At 39.7% G+C, this 17,961-nt stretch overlaps 1 protein-coding gene across 1 annotated transcript in view; it reads right to left on the bottom strand.

Annotated features, from left to right (window-relative positions):
- Positions 1-758: 758 nt before the first annotated feature.
- The window catches only part of rhbdd1 (rhomboid domain containing 1), a 96,781-nt gene continuing 79,578 nt past the window's right edge, over positions 759-17,961 (bottom strand). Inside the window, exon 8 of the mRNA XM_073041424.1 lies at positions 759-6,893. Within this exon, the coding sequence (XP_072897525.1) occupies positions 6,793-6,893 (101 nt within the window). The 3' untranslated portion in view covers positions 759-6,792. The remainder of the gene's footprint in view (positions 6,894-17,961) is intronic.

Below are 17,961 nucleotides of genomic sequence, written 5' to 3'. Positions count from 1 at the left end.
CACAGCATTGTGGGCCGAAGGTCCTTTATTGTGCTGTAGGTTTTCTATGCTTCTATTTCTAAGTTGTATTGTCCATGAACCTGTTCAAATGTCTTTTAAATTTGTAATTGTACCATTTCTACCACTTTTGTTGTCAGTCTGTTCCATTGACCACTAACCTGTGTGAAAAGCTTACCCGTCAAGCCCCATTTAAATCTTTAACTTTAAAACTAGGCCCTCAAGGTTTAGATTCGCCTACTCTGGCAAAAAGGATAGAGGATCCATTAATCCCTCTGACAGAGATAGGAGATTTCCTACCCTAGAAGACATTACTGAACCAGACTGCTCTTCAAGATAATCTTGTATCTACCACGGTTACTTTTATTGACAGTAACTTTTGTTTCAAAATATCAAGGCTTATATTGTTTGATTTTAAATTTCCTAATCACAATGATGGAATTCAAACTTGAGCTTCTGGATCGATGGTCCAGAAGAGCCTACTGACCCTGTAACTTGATCACAAAACCACTCTTCACCAATTCCTGGATACATCAGGCCAGAGAGATTGGCTTCCATATGTAGAGCAAGTAAACACAGTTATGGGTGGGAGGGCAAAGTCTACAAAATTTGATTTATTGCGCTCAGCAGCAGATCATCACGATGGATCAAGCAATTACAATTGCATTTGCTCATTGGTTTTGAAAGCTATGACTTCCAAGTCCTTGACACTTAACCTTATGTTGTGCAATGTCTATTACAGTAGAATACATTTAAAAGAATAACTTTTACTAAAGCAGTTTTATTTACAAGATTTTGCAGACAATGTAGCTCCAGGAAGAACAACATTATTTTATCTCTCTTCCTTCCAATGCAAATAGCAGGAGTTTCTAAAAAAATACTGGTTGCATTATAAACTCACTTTAAAATCCTTGAACAGAAAGACATTCCCAAACCAGAAAACTTGGCAATGCCTCTGTAATTTTGCCGCTCAGATGTGGTTAGGGAAGGAAACCCTCTGAGTGTTGTGCTCCATTCAAGCTTGGATCAGATTCATTCGGAGCTGCTTTCCCCTGATCTGAATTGGCAAGTTATCTCATTGAGTACAGATCATGTTTATTGAATTCAAGTATAACAATGAAAAAAAATAGTTCATTAGGCACACATCATTTAACATTAAAAAGATAATTTAAAATTTTTTGACTCATCTCAAAGGTTGCTTTGAAAAATAAAACAATTGCTTTCTACCAACTTCAACCAGACCTTACAATTTATAATTTTTCACTAAAATTTGGAATCAAATGAGGACTAGCAATAAAAATGGCTATAAAAAGTGTTTTTGTTCCTTTGAATATTATAAAAAAGTGAACATGTAACTATCATACAAGAGATATTTGGCACTTGTGAAACATTTTTACTGTTATTTTCATACACAATATGGCAAATAAAACAGTACAAATCTGATATGAATTATCAAATCTGTTTGTGCTAACAAGTAATAGATCATGGTGATTCTATTTGTGCAAACAGCTTGGCTCGATTTTGCATTTATCCAATTATGAACAAATTTAACTTGTGGACTAAATTGCTTGGATAGGTACATTACACCTATTAGTTTACCAGACTGCAGTGCAGTACTCCTCACACAATACCCATACATTGTGACCATCTTTGTGCACACTAATCTGTACATTCTTCCAGAGTATTTTCTTTTGTAAATCATATAATCAATGCAACAAAATGATTTAAATACCAAGGTTAATATCCTGCATTAAACACTACAGCAGATGGCAATTTCACAATAAATTATAAATTATATTTCAATATTTAAGCATAATGCTTCTTCAGATTTGCCTTTTAGTAGTTGGTGTCGATCTATTTCCTGTGCCTTTTCACTTAGCCACTAAGATTATATTAAAGGTTGCAAAGTTTTTACAAAGGCCTACATCAATCAGACTGTATGCAATGGGAAAACATCTAAATCAAAAAATAAAAATATTTAATCAAATAAATATAATTGTTTCTTTAATTAGGTTTCTATTTAGTACATTCCTCTTTAATTGCATGCAAAAAGTAACCCAGGACTATAACAAGGTCCCTGTGTGTGGAGTGTGCTCATGGCACTGGTCCCCAAGTAATCATTCAGAACTAGTGCACGTTTAATCAATCCCTCCACAATCAGATTTATGTTTCGGCACATACTAACAGGACATGAAGATCTTAAAGCTGAGTTAAATATGCTAACTATGCCAACTTGGGAGGTAACAACTGCAAATACCACAAAACCATGTTGGCAGTGTCTGAAAGTCAGTACCCTTTGAATCCCTTTGTTCCTTTTGAATGTGGATCATCTGTTCCCAGTGCTATTGGAACCCAAAACATTTTCAAGTATAATTAACATCAGTAATATCAGATTAATGGATAATGAAGACCATAGCAGTTGATCTCACCCAAACCACTCACCAGTCTTGAAACATCCTGCAATTCTTCCCTTCTATGCAGAATTTTATTTTGTTACAACATCTAGTTGCTGAAATATAACTCACCACCAAAGCTGAGCAAGGCCTCAGCCCCATACTGTACTCCCTATGCACTTAACACCTGTCTGGCGAAATTCTGGTCAAACTCCATTTACGAAGTTTGCAGATGATACCAACATAATGGTCTAGCTCTCAAACAATGACGTGATAGAGCACAGGATGGTGCTCGTGATGTCAGTAGAACAAAAGAACTGCTCATTGAAGCAGGGTGGAATACATGCCCATCTGTAACAATGATATTGAGATGAAGATCGTCAAGAGCTTCAAATTCCCAGGTGTAAATGTCACTAACAATTAGTTCTGATCCAGATGTGTGATGCTGCGGCCAAGAAAGGAATGTTTTTACTTCATCAGAAGGCTAAGGAAATTAGCCATGCCCTGGATGACCTCTACCAATTTCTACACGTGCCATAGAAAGCATTCTGTTAGGCTGTATTACAGCTTGCTATGCCAACTACTTTCACAAGACAGCAAGAAACTGCAGATAGTTCTGACTGCAGCCCAGTCGATCACGCAAACCAGCTTCAGTTGACTCTAGCTACACTTCCTGCTGCCTTGAGAAAGAAGCCAATGTAATCAAGACTCCTCCCACTCCAGTCACCCTCTTTTCTCCCCTCTCCCATCAAGCAGAAGATGCTAAAGGATGTACCAGCATGTACCAGCAGGTTCAAGGACAGCTTCACAAAACGGGCAGTCATCGGATCTATAAACGGATTTCTCTTATATTAATAGGTGAACATTTAGTCTCCCAATCAACTCATCGTGGTCCTTCCACTATGGTTGGCTTCCTGCCCTCCACCTTCTCTGTAATTTTAGCACATGTCCTTGGGAGAGACAGGAATCAAGGCTTAATGTTCTAAGTTTTCAGGGCTTTAAGAAAGACAGAGGAGGTGGTGGAAGGTGGGGCTGTTGTACTATTAATCGGGGACAATATCATAGAGGGAATATAATTGAGAGCTCATTCACTGAGTCTATACAGGTAGAATTAATAAAAAAGAAAGGTGCAATCACTCTGGCGGGATACACTGCAGATCACCCACATCCTCTGCAGCCACCAACTGATTGAGGAAGAGATATGCAGACTGATTAGGGAAAGGTGTGAAAACACCAGGATTTTTGTAGTGGGTGACTTCAACTTTCCTAATATAGACTGGGACCTCCTTAGTACAAGGAGTTTAATCTAGACAAAATGTATTAGGTGCATACAGGAAGTTTCTTAAATTAATATCTAGGCAATCTACAACAGAAGGGGCTCTACTGGACCTGGTGTTGGATAATGAGCTGGCCAGGTGACTGATCTTTCAGGGGGAGATCAGTTAGGAACAGTGATCACAACTTCTTAAGTTTTAAGAATGCTACAGCAAAAGTCTTGGGCACATATATATATATAGCTAGAGTGTCTAAGACTTTTGCACAGTAATTTTATGTATTGGACTGTACTGCTGCCATAAAAATAACAAATTTCATGACATATGCGAATGATGATAAACCTGATTCTGATATACTTCTCTACTGTGGACTGAGAGTGGGAAAGGAGCAGGGAGAGAGGAATTATGCTTGGGAAAATCGGGAGGGACAGGGTGAGGGAATGGGAAGCACCTGGAAGACATTTGCCTTGCTGCCCTCATGCCAACCCCTGTCCTGGCAATCTTTGTCTGTCACCTGTCCCACATCTCTTCCGTGGCACTCCACCTTCGCCATTTCCAACATCCTTTGATCCCACCAGATTTACAAACTCGCTCGTCACTTCACATTGATAAACACAGTATTGTTAAAAATCTTAGGCACCCTAGTTATATTATATATATGCACCCAGGACTTTTGCACAGTACTGTATAGATAAGGGTAAGTAAGAACAGCATTAAAGCAGGGCATATTATGAGAATATTCAGCAGGAACTAAGAAGAGTTCATTGGGAACCACTGGCTTGGGGCAAGTTCACATCTGACATGTGGTGTGTGTTTAAAGAGCAACTGCACAGAGTTCAGGTCAGGTAGATTCCAGTAAGAGTTAATGTGGTTAGTACTCATTTGCTCAGGTATTTCAAGGTAAAAGAGGTAGTGTGGGGTTTCCCAACAAACAGGGTATGATAGAACATAACCCAGGTTATTGAAACAGAACAGGTAAGAGATGAGATTGCTGGGGCCTTGACCAATATTTTCATTCCTCTCTAGACACAGGCAAGGTTCCAGCAGCCTGGTGAGTAGCTAATGTTATTCCATTATTCAAGAAGGAAAATGGAGATAATCCTGGAAACTATAGCCTGGCCAGTCTCATGTCTGTGGCACGGAAGCTATGGAAAGGATTCTTAGGGGTGGGATTTATGAACATTTGTAAAACAATGGCCTAATTGACAGCCATCAGGACAATGCATGTTATTGATTTTTTTTTAAAATAAGGTGGCAAGGGTGATCGATGAAGGTAAAGGTGTGGATGCTGTCGACATGGAGGTTAGTGGGTCATTTGACAAGGTCCCTTATGTGAGGTCATCCAGAAGATTAAGATGCATGGAATCCATAGTGAATGGGTCATTTGGATTCAGATTTGACCTGCCATAAAGGACAGAGGTTGCTGGGACTTGTCCTGGCTGGAGATCTGTGACTAGTGGTGTTTCACAGGGATCCATTTTGGGGCCTCTGCTGTTTGTGATGTATGTATATGACCTAGATGAAAAAGTAAATGGGTGGATTAGTAAGTTTGCAGATGGTATGAAGATTGGTGGTTGAGAATAGTGTTGAAGATAAAGCAAGGTATAGATCAGTTGCAGTTATGCATGGAGAAATGGCAGACAGAGTTTAACCCAGTCAAATGTGAAAAGTTGCACTTTGAGATACCATGTAAAGGGACACTATACTGTTAATGGCAATATGCTTAATAGTGATGATGCTCAGAGGGTTCTTGGGAACCAAATCTCTGAAAGTGACTACACAGGTTGGCAGGGTGTTAAAGGAGGAATATGGCCTGTTTGCCTTTATTAGTGAAGGTATGGAGTTCAAAAGGCAGAAGGTTAATAAAGTTCAACCTGTTAGGTCACATCTGGAGTATAGTGTTCCGTTCTGGTTACCTCTTACAGGGTGAACATGGAAGCTTTGGAGAAGGTACAGAAGAGGTTTACCAAATTACTGCCGGGATTAGAAGGCATGTACTACAGGGAGAAGTTGGATAAACATGGCAGAGGTTGAGGGCAGATCTGATGGAGGTTTAAAGATTATGAATGGCATAGCGAGACAGGTATCTTTTCCCCCAGGGTTGAAATGTCTAATACCAGAGGGAATGCACTTAAAGTGAGAAGGGGCAAGTTTGAAGAGTGAGTGGTCAAGTCTTTTTTTTAAAAAACACAGTGAGTTATGGGTGCCTGGAAGGTGCTGCCTGGGGTGGATGTGGGGGTAAATGTGATAGAGGCCCTCAAGAGGCTCTTAGATAGGTACATGAATGTGTAGGGAATGGAAGGATATGGACACTAATCACCAGTCAGCTTCCCAGCTCTTTACCTCACCCCTCCCATGTTTTCACCTCCTACCTTGTACTACTTCCTCCCCTCCTCCACCTTCTTATTCTGACTTCTCATCTTCCTTTCGAGTCCTGATGAAGGGTCTCAGCCCAAAACGTTGACTATTTACTCTTCTCCAAAGATGCTGCATGGCCTGCTGAGTTCCTCCAGCATTTTGTGTGTTTCCCCCAGATTTACGGCACCTGCAGATTTCCTCATGTTTGGACATGGACACTACATAGGCAGAAGGGATCAGTTTAGTTGGACATTTGGTTACTAATCAAATTATTTTGTTCCTGTGTTGTATGTTAAACTACATGCTGCAGTTTTTTCTTTTGTTTACTACTTCAATATACTTATCTGTCTGGATGGAATGTAAACAAAAGCTTGTCACTCAGTACGTGTGACGACACAAATCAATTCCACATTGCAAGTGAGCCTAGCAATTAACTTTAAGTGTTAAACTTCTTTTATGGTACAAACTGTTCTTCACCACTCTTATGAGAAAACCTGCATGGCACAAGCTCTGCTTCATTAAGGGATAGGTTAGTTAGGACACTGATATCAACTTGACTTGTCTGATTCACATTCAAAAGTCTTCATCATTGGGTAAAATTATGAAAGTTGGATTATGTGCTGTAAAAAAACAAGATGTAACAAAATATACTTAGATTCTTGATTGCAAAACAGACATGTTATATGAAAATTGCAAGAACAGCTTAGACAGTAACAATATGCATGTAGTAAAGGCATAATAGAAGATGACAGCATGGTATGTGCTGATAATCATCTGGCAAATCTGTTTATTCTTCGTTGCCTTATTTCCTCTTCATTCAGCTGTTCTGGATCCCTAAAGCCGTATGGTCTTCTGCCATCACCATAGGCGCCTGAAAACACAAAAGATGAAAGTGACTTAGATTATAATTGATACTGACTTGAATCAAGGCATACTTGGCTTCCAGAGTCACTTGGGTTAATTACCACTTGTACCAGCTTCCATTACTAGTAACTGACTTAAGAGTAGCCAAAGTTATTATTCTACTTCCATAACGAACTAAAGATATACTTTTAAAAGGAACACATATTAAGGGTACAAAATATGCATGATTCTTTGTGTGAATTGCACAGAGAACACAAGAACACTGGAATTCAGAAAGGAGAAAGTGGACTAGTAGTTAAAGAAAAGCCTTTACATTTAGGATCCACTGCTCCTGCTGCTCAACTTCCCCCTATAAAAATACAAGGATTTTCACCCCAAGCTGCAGCAGACAGTCCTTCAACTTAGAGATAATTGGAGATGACACCCATCACAGCACCAAAGGGTTATGTTGCCAGATGAACACAAGTTCAGCTTCCTACTGGAAGGAGGAATATGAACTCTCTGCTCCAGCTGGTGGGGAGAGCACAGGGGAATGAGGAAGAGGCAAAGGAAATGTAAACATGAAGATACTGGGCGAATTCATTTGCTTAAAATCTGTTAGCTGGCATAAGAAGATAGAATTAAAGTAAAACGGTCTATCTAAGCAACATCTAGATTGCTTCCAAAAACAAAAAAAATTAAAGCACAGAAATCAGCCACTTGTAGCATTTGTTTCTGCTGACTCCTCCACCTATTTAATTACTTTTTATTTACTTAGAGATACAGCACAGGACAGGCCCTTCTGTTCAGAGTTGTGCCGCCCAAAAACTCACCTATTTAACACTAGCCTAAATCACAGGACAATTTACAATGATCAATTAAACTGCTAACCGGTACTGTGGGTGGAAACTGAAGTTCCCAAAGGAAACTCACGTGGTCACAGGGAGAACATACAAACTTCCTCCCGATGGTACTGGAATTGAACTCTAAACTCCGACACCCCGAACTGTAATAGGGTTGTGCTAACTGCTACACTACTATGGCATACTACCAATGTTTGTAGATGGCTGAATAATCATAGGTGACAAATGCAAGAAGAGCAGCAAGAGGTGATACTTTCCTTAGAATGATTCCTGTTTCACCAGATGTGCAACGAAAATCTCTTTTGCATGTGCAAATTCCTAGCCTATGTAATTCCTCCCAGATACTCAAATATCAAAGCTCAAAACCACAGGCTTTTCATGCAACAGCACTTAACACCAAGTCTCTGCAAACCACAGATAATTTTGCCATAACCTCGAAAAGATTGGAATCATATTCTTCCATATTATCTGGGTATGCTACCACTGTGGTTAAGTTATTGAATCAGCATGCAAATACATGAACTATTGAGTCAGACACACAAATTCAAATCTAACCAACACAGCTGAGAAATTCAAATGCAAGTAATTAAATAAATGTAAATTAAACATATTAGTTTGTTCAGTAATGGAGACCATTACCATAAATGTTTCTTTCATTCCCTAATATCCTTCAGGGAATATTTACCATCCTTACCTAGTGTGGTCTACGTATGAGTCCAACTCGAGCTTTCTCCAAATTTCTCTGTTTTCACTGCATCTGGTCTCAAGATGAGACATCTTTCAGGTGATCTGAAGTGTCCTTTTACAGGAAGCGTGGCTTCCCATCCGCTGTGGTTGATGGAGCCAGTTCTTGCACCTCCTCTGCTTCTTGTACTTCTGTTTTCTGCTCTCACCCTGCCTCCCTCCAGACAGAACAGAGATAGAGTTCCCCTAGTTGTCACATTTCATCCTGTGAACCTCCACAGCATCGTTCATCAATTGTACCAGCTATAACATGATCCCACTCCCAATCAGATCTTCTCCTCCCTACCCCTTCCCACCTTCTGTAGACACCACTCCTCTCAGTGACTCACACTGCTCATCCCTCCCAATCCACCCCTCTCTGATCCCTGGACCTTTCAGGGGGGTGTCAATGCTAAGGATAGGTGTGTTGGACCCTATTTATTCATGTGGCCATTACTTGATGTTGTGGAGTGCAAATGCAGTTTGCTAGGAGTTGGCCACTTGACCTTAGCAACACATTTCATGTGTTCTTATCATCAGGCAGAGATCAGCCTAGCACTTCTCTGAGGAACTCTGCCCTGAAGAACTTGTGGGGTCCAACAACCAAAGTCATCTTCCTTTCTGTTAGGTTCCTTCCCTTGTTGTCTCTGATCTCATTTTTACTTGATGTGTAACATCATCACTCACCTCATCCTTTTTATGAATTCTAGAGCTGAGCTGTCCTTTCAAAATCTAACCAAACTTTGACAAACAGGTTACTGATATGTCCTCAGTGATACCACTCTTGCATTCCACTGTTGATGATTGATAGAAGCGGATGAGCGAAAACTGGATAACTGGTCCACTGTTCCTGTCCACAGGACCTCATTTTACATGATGACAAAGTTGCATGACCATCAACTTAGTCTGTAGTCTTTTCTGTTTTTGATCTTACCAAGTTCTTGATATCATCTAAGGGGAATTACTTTGCTACAAATTGGTTTCCATGATGATGCTAAGATGACAACTGAACATGCATTCTGCACTTACGACTGAAGATGTTTGCAAGTTTTCAACCTGGTCTCAGATAAGTTTACTGCAACGTAAATTCTTTAAATTTGTATTTGATGTTTCAGAATCACATACACAAGTATTCCAGTGTTGCAAAGATAATTTTATTTTAGCACACCAAGATTCTATTATTTACATTAAAATTATGCACATCAATCCCCTGCCACAGAAAACCCCCCAAACTCACAAGTATTTAAGATGATGGACAATATTTGCACCACTTACATTACTGAAAACACATTTCTTCCACTCTTAACCCACAAAGCCAATGAAAACAACTGAGAAAATTGATTCTTTGCTGCCCTGTAATTTTTAATCAGACAAAAATGAAAGAGACATGCATCGGTAACACTTTCCCTAACCTCAGGAGGCCCAAAATAATTCATCATATTGTTTGGAAGCCTGCTGTGTATGAACCAGATAAACCATTTCTCCTTCTTGAAAGAAGCAATGGCAATTAAACTCAATAGAAACCATTCTTCTTGTGTTAAAATTCTTCAAACATGACACAAAATCTTAAATTGTCCAAATTAAAAGATACCCATTAAATGTTGAGAGTAGTACAATATTGTGCCACACTGTGTACAAAGTTTCCACTGATTGGTTTATCATATCACACCATCATATGATCCCAAACTCCATCAGAACAGACAAAATTTATCTCAATGTTCTGGTCTAAAGTCAAGATCAGAGCAAATCCTCCACTCCTCTAAAAAAACACCTGAGAAATATAGGTACCCTATTGATATAATCATGATACATAATAATATGAATATGCAGAATGGGTATTCATCAGCTAAAGTACCAGATGATTCACACAACTGCTCTACTAAAACATGCGCAATCAGCAAGATTTAAGATCAGAGGGTGAAGCAGACTAAAACAAAATTGTAACTTTGATTTCACACCTATGTTACCGCATTAGACAATTCATAAATTTGCAATGAAATTTAATATGCAATGTGACCTCTTCTTATTAGGGCCTTCAACACTGAACAAGAGAATTACAAGATATTTATGAATGGGGAAAGCTGTTTAGCCTATTTTGACCCACGTATGTTGAAGACTATATCATACCCTAATGAAACAGCTAAATTTTCCCAAATAATTCAAGAACTTCTAACTGTACATGATAAAGGTAGCAACAACATTCTCGGTACCTTCCGCCAAATCACTTATATAAATTGTAAATAGCTGAGGTCCAGCAATGATCCTTCTGACACATCACTTGCAACATCTTGCTAACCAGAAAAACTTATTTATGTCTATTCTCTATTTCACAGGCCATGAAGCAACAAAGGAAACATAGCCCATCTGCATTTGATTAGGTCCATCTTGAACTTTGACGAGTCTTCAAATCAAAACCGACTATCAAACTCCCAATACTGACCATCTTGCTGGCAAACTTGCAATCTCTAGTGAATAAAATCAATGATCCCAGAGGGACATTAGCACCACATGTGTCCTTTGTTTCATGGAATCCTGGTTAACCCCTTCCGTACCGGATTCAGATTGACGGGTTTACTATACACCATCAAGTTAAGTCTATAGAGTCTCTCAAAAGTAGAGGTAGAGAAGTATGCCTCGTGATCAACTCCTCTTGGTACACAAATATATCAGTGCTGTCCCAATTCACCAGACCTGGAATATCTCCCAATTAAGTGCTGTCATTTTACCTACCAAGGGAGATTCTCATGATCATTTTGGTTGTGGTAAACATTCCACCTCAGGCTAATGTCAATCAGGCTTTAGATGATCTGAGCAATAGGATCAACATGCACATAGCAGCGCACCCTAACAAGTTCACCATCGTTTTGGGAGATTTTAAGCATGCCAGTCTGAAAAAAATCACTAAGCAATTACCATCAACAGATCACTTGCAATACCAGAGGGAAAAAAACACACTGGAACATTTGTTACACCACCATCAAGAATGCCTACCTTGTTATTCCATGCCCTCACTTTGGAAAGTCTGATCATCTGGCTGTACATCTACTCCCAGAGTATAGGCAGAGACTGAAGACTGCAGCACCAGTAGTGAGGACCAAGAAGGCATGGACAAGGGAAGCACAGGAGCACTTAAAGGACTGCTTTGAATTGGTGGTCTGGACCATATTCAGGGATTCATCTTTGAAATTGGATGAGTATGCTGCAGTTGTTACCGACTTCATTAAAACCTGTGTGGATGAGTGTGTGCCCACAAAGACTTACTGTACATTCCCAAACCAAAAGCCATGGATGAACCAGGAGGTATGTCGTCTGCTGAAGGCTAGATCTGTGGCATTCAGTCTGGCGACCCAGGTCCGTACCAGAAAACCAGGTATGATTTGCAGAGGGCTATTTCAAGGGCAAAGAGACAATTTTGAATGAGGTTAGAGGCGACATCCGATGCACGACAACTCTGGCAGGGTTTGCAGGACATTATTTCCTACAAAGCAAAACCCAATAGCATGAATGGCAGCAGTGCTTCAATACCAGATAAACTCAACACCTTTTACACCCGCTTTGAAAGGGAGAATACAACTGCATCTGTGAAGATCCCTGCTGCACCCAGTGACCCTGTGATCTCTGTCTCAGAAGCTGATGTTACGCCATCTTTAAAGAGGTTGAACCCTTGCAAGACAGAGGGCCTTGGATTGAGTACCTGGTAAGGCTTTGAAAAATTGTGCCAACCAACTGGTGGGAGTATTCAAGGTCATTTTCAAACCCTTACTGCTATGGGTGGACGTTCTCACTTGCTTCAAAAAGGCAACAATTATACCAGTGCCTAAGAAGAATAACGTGAGCTGCCTTAATGACTTGCCCAGTAGCACTCACGTCGACAATGATGAAATGCTTTCAGAGGTTGGTCATGACTAGACTGAACCCACGCAATTTGCCTATCGCCACAATAGGTCAATGTCAGACGCAATCTCAATGGCTCTTCACATTGTCTTAGACCACCTGGACAATGCAAGCACCTATGTCAGGATGCTGTTCATCAACTGTGACTCAGCATTTAACACCATCATTCCCACAACCATGATTGATAAGTTACAGAACCTGGGCCTCTATACCTCCTTCGGCAACTGGATTCCTGACTTCCTAACCGGAAAAACAAAATCTGTGCAGATTGGTGATCATATCTCCTCCTCGCTGACCATCAACACTGGTGCACCTCAGGGTGCATGCTTAGCCCACTGTTCTACTCTCTATAACCATGACTGTGTGGCTAGACATAACTCAAATACCTTCTATAAATTTGCTGATGATACAACCATTGTTGGTAAAATCTCAGATAGGGGCGTACAGGAGCGAGATATACCAACTAGTGGAGTGGTGTTGCAGCAACAACCTTGCACTCAACCGTAAATTTAGTCGGCTCCATCTTGGATGCTAGCCTACAAAATACCCAGGACATCTTCAAGGAATGGTGTCTCAGCGTCCATTATTAAGGACCTCCAGCACCCAGGATGTGGCTTTTTCTCACTGTTACCATCAGGTAGGAGGTACAGAAGCCTGAAGGCACACACTCAGAGATTCAGGAACAGCTTCTTCCCCTCTGCCATCCGATTCCTAAATGGACATTGAACCCATGAACACTACCTCACTTTTTAAAAATATACATTATTTTTGTTTTTGCATGATTTTTTATCAGTTCAATATACATAAACTGCAATTTATTTATTCTTTTATATTATGTATTGCATTGAACTGCTACTGCTAAGTTAACAAATTTCATGATACATGCCTGTTGATAAACTTGATTCTGATTCGATTTGACTACAGCTCCCATTGTACCTTATATTCTCATACAATAAAGCAGAAAACCAATGACATTTCTCCTATCATAAACAGGAGACAATTCACAGATGCTGGAAATCCAAACAACCCCTACAAAATGCTGGAGGAACTCAGCAGGCCAGGCAGCATCTATGGAAAAAAATATAAAGTCGACATTTCGGGCCAAAACCTTCAGCAGGATGACTTTTCTCCTATTCTCACATGCGCATCAATATTTACAAAATGAGAAAGCATGCAATAAACAAATGACAAGTTATAAAGACTAAAGGTTGGAGGCTAAACCTCTATGTGATTCCATTTATGGGCAATTCTTATGAGTAACATGGCAAATGAGATTTCCATACCAACATTAAGAAAATTCTCACTGTACCTGAGCTTGAATTCAAATTCTACCATCATGATCTGAAAAAGCACATTTAGGCTGGACATTCAATTTCATAAACCAGCCTCAGGTCTTTTCCTTCTCTTGAGAAATGAGGTCTCAAGTCCTAGATCATGTCAGAAAACACCAGGGTTGATATTCACCTATTATCGAGTTTGTTTTCCTTCTTCCAAGACTGATCAGCCATTTAAACTAAAAATAATTTGGCCCAAACCAAACTGATGCACACTCTTGCCGAAAAGTTGGTTTTCCAACAATCTTCCACCATACTGTCAAAGAATCGAACTCATTCAAGGCAGAAGCTATCAACCTTTGGTGTTTCATCAATTACGTGAGTTATAGGAGAAGGCTGAATAGGTTAGATCTTTATTCCCTGGAGCATAGGAGAATGAGGGGATGTTTCATAGAGGTGTACAGGTACAAAATATTGAGCAGTATAGTTAAGGTAAATGCAAGAGGCTTTTTCCACTGAGGTTGGGTGAGACTAGAACTAGAGTTCATAGGTAAATGGTGAAAGGTGAAATATTTAAGGGGACCATGGGGACTAATGATGGTACAAGTGTGGAATGAGCTGCCACAGGAAGTGCTGGATGCAGGTTAAATTGCAACATTTAAGAGAAAATTAGGTAAGTACATGGATGGGGGGGGGGGGGGGAGGTTTGAGAAGGTATTGTTCAGGTCTGGCTCGATGGCAGAATAACAGTTTGACATGGACTAGATAGGCCAACTGGTCTGTTTCAGTGCTATAATGCCCCATGACTCTAACTAGATCTACATGCAAATTAAATCCACTTTTTCCTAACATATGATTCAGTAATTTGCATTAAAATCTTGAGAGGATTTTTTTTGTAAACCAATGTGAAAACCAAATAAAAATACATTAGTCATTGGAAGGATTTTATAAATATTTCCTTTCCCCCACTACCAGCTGAGGTTACAGTGTAAGCAGATGATTAGCTCTCTGTATTCCACCGTATCACACAACCAGTTACTAGAGGATCAGCGAAGGCAACCTCCTTGGATTTCTTTCAACCAAATGAAGAAAGCCCTTCATGCTCCCATAAACAGTATCGTTCAATTTGGGAGAACTTCAGGAATTTTCCAAATATGAGGTAGCATAAAAACAACGTTAACATGTCTCTAGGTTAAGCAAAAACTATAGCAAAGCTAAACTGTGATGGAAGAGTTAACTTATCTTTACTGCTACAAATTCTTAAATTAGAATAATCTGGATTTCATCTGAACGGATATGGAATTCCTGAGGCATTGCGAGTGACTTAAGAGTATGAATTGCAGGGACTCCAGTGGAGGCCCTGTGTTTTGTGTGTGCAGTGATTAGATCCAGATGTTTTCTAGCTTCTTAATTAACGGGAATATATCTCTTTCTGCCAAGACAAAAAGGTTACTGTTCAGCCACATTAAAAATATTCCTTTCACAGCAATACAGGAAAACACATTTTTGATTTTTAATTATAAAAAATATAATGTGCTTCATGTCAAAGCATGTGTTGTATATATACCAGTTCCAAAAGAGACCCAAAACAGAGAACAAATAAAAAAATCAAACGTTACCATCCAAACCATGTGGAACATTAGAAATTAAAAATTACCACAGCACTTAATGAAACTGGTTCTTTTCAAGAGACAATATATCGTACTTCTTACCCTATATCCTATTCTCTGTAATGCTTCTTGAATCAGAAATGTATCTGCCAACTGAACGCTACTGCTTGCAATACCAAGCAAAGATGCTATGTACAATATTATATTAACCATTGCAGCACATTTAAATAAATTACAATCTGACCCTGCCATATGCCTGCTTTCGAACACAAGTCATTTGATGTAAACACAAGAGAATTCTGCAGATGCTGGCAATACAGAGTAACACACACAAAATGCTGGAGGAACTCAGCAGGTCAGGCAGCATCTATGGAAAGGAATACAGAGTTGATGTTTTGGGCTGAGAACCTTCATCATTTGATGTAACACCACTAAAGATCACGAGAAGGAGCAAGAGTAAAAATAGCTCCTTGAGTAGGCAATCAATATCATGGCTGATCCTCCACCTAAACTTCTCTTTGTCAATTTATGCTCATTTTCTAATTCTGTTTGAATCATAAACCCCTTGAAACTATGGCTTGAATATAATGAGAAAGGAGAATTTACAATGCTCAGTATTTTGTCTGTAAACATTTTATGTATTTCAATGAAATTCTCTCCCATTCTTTGAAATTTCAAAAAAAGAGATGCCCACTCTATTCAGTCTCTCTTCCAATGGCAGCTGTTTCGATGCTCAAACTTCAAAGTAAATTTATTATCAAATTATGTATATGTCACCATATCCAAGATGCATTTTCTTATGGTCAACCACAGTAAATACAAGAAGCACAATATAATCAATGAAAGACCACACTCAGTTGGACAACAACCAATGTGCAAATACAAAAAGAGAAGCATAAATAATAACAATGATAATAAATAAATATGCATTAAGTATTGAGAACATGAGATGAAGAGTTCTTGAAAGTGAGTCCATAGATTGTGGGAACAGTTCAGTGATGGAATGAGTGAAGTTGAGGGAAGTTATCCCCTCTGGTTATAGAGTTGATGGCTGAGGGGTAATAACTGTTCTGAACTTGGTGGCGAGTCCTGAGGCTCCTGATGGCAGTAGAGAGAAGTGAGCATGGCCTCAATGTTGGGGGTCCTGGATGATGAATGCTGCCTTCCTGCGAAAGCGCTCCATGCAGATGTGCTTAATGGTGGGAGGGCTTTAACCGTGATGGATTCGGTTGTACCTATTTCTTCTTGGAGGCTTTTCCATACAAGGGCATAGTTCCATACCAGATGTGAAGCAACCAATTAATATGCTCTCCACCACACATCTATAGAAGTGTATCAGTTTTAGATGATATGCTGAATCTTCACAAGCTTATATGAAAGTAGAGATGCTGCTATGCTTTCTTCATAATGGCACTTACATCCTGGATCCAGAACAAACCCTTTAAAGTGATAATATTGAGAAATTTAAAGTTGCTGACCCTCTCCACCTTTGATCCACCTGATGAGGACTGATTCATTTTTCTCCCTGAATCAATAATCATCTCTTTCGTCTTGCTGACATTGAATGAGAGGTTGTCATTATGGCACCAGTTAGCCAGATTTTCATTCTCCTTCCTCTATGCTGATTCATCACCAACTTTGACACCACTGCTGTTGGCCGTGGCGAGTGGAGCAGGGCGCTAATCACACAGCCTTGTGATGCACCTGTGCTGATGGAGATTATAGAGATGTCATTGCCATTCTGAACTGACTGCGGTCTACAGTGAGGAAACAGAGGATCCAGTTGCACAATGATGTATTGAGGTATTGAGGCCAATGCCTTGAAGCTTATTAATTAGGTTTGAAGAGCACACTGATGTATACATCTTCACTGTCCAGATACTCTAGGATTGAGTGAAGAGTGAATGAAATGGCATCTGCTGTTGACTTGTCTGATGGTAGGCAAATTGGAGTGGATCGAAGTTTGATAATGATAATAAATAAATATGCAATAAATATTGACAACACGAGATGGGTCCTTGAAAGTGAGTCTATAAGTTATGGAAACAGTTCAGTGATGGGGCAAGTGAAGTTATCCCCTCTGGTGAAGACTATTGAAATCTGAATGAAGACTATACAAGCCTGATTGAAATCCTTGACTATGATTTGAAAGGCGTTGGGGTAGGTTGTTTCTTGTTTGCTAATCAGGGAATTCAATATATTGCGTGGTTTTCTTAACATAACCTTTTGTGGTATGTACACTGCAGTTAGGATCATGAAGGAGGACTCTCTTGGCAAGTAGAATGGTTGAGACTTGATCATTGATGCTCAAGGCTGGGGGAATAGGAGTGTGACAAGACTGCTGTGTCTGAGCGCCAACGAGTTTATCTCCAAATCAGTAGTCCAGTCCATCCAGTGCATCAAGAAGCCCTTGGATCCTACCAATGTATCTGGTATATCCACAGTGAGTCATTTCTCTGCGAAACACAGAACACAGCAATTCCTCATTTCCCAATGATAGAGTAATCTTGCCCTTAATTCCTTAACCTTATTCTCTAGTAACTGTACATTTGCTAACAAAATGCTGGGTAGAGGGAGCTTCATTCCTTGGCATTTCAGTCTGACTTTGAGTCCTCTCCTTTCTTTCTTTCAGCTTTCATTCTTTCAGCAATGTACCATTATCTGCTTAAAGGTGCCATAACTGCATGCTTAAGAGTTAAATCCATCAAGTCCATCAGATGATTGTTAAATAG

This window comes from Hemitrygon akajei, chromosome 3 (genome assembly GCF_048418815.1).
Source record: "Hemitrygon akajei chromosome 3, sHemAka1.3, whole genome shotgun sequence".
NCBI classification, from domain to species: domain Eukaryota; kingdom Metazoa; phylum Chordata; class Chondrichthyes; order Myliobatiformes; family Dasyatidae; genus Hemitrygon; species Hemitrygon akajei.
Note: the sequence above shows the minus strand (reverse complement) of the source record. Positions and strands in the feature narration are given on the sequence as shown.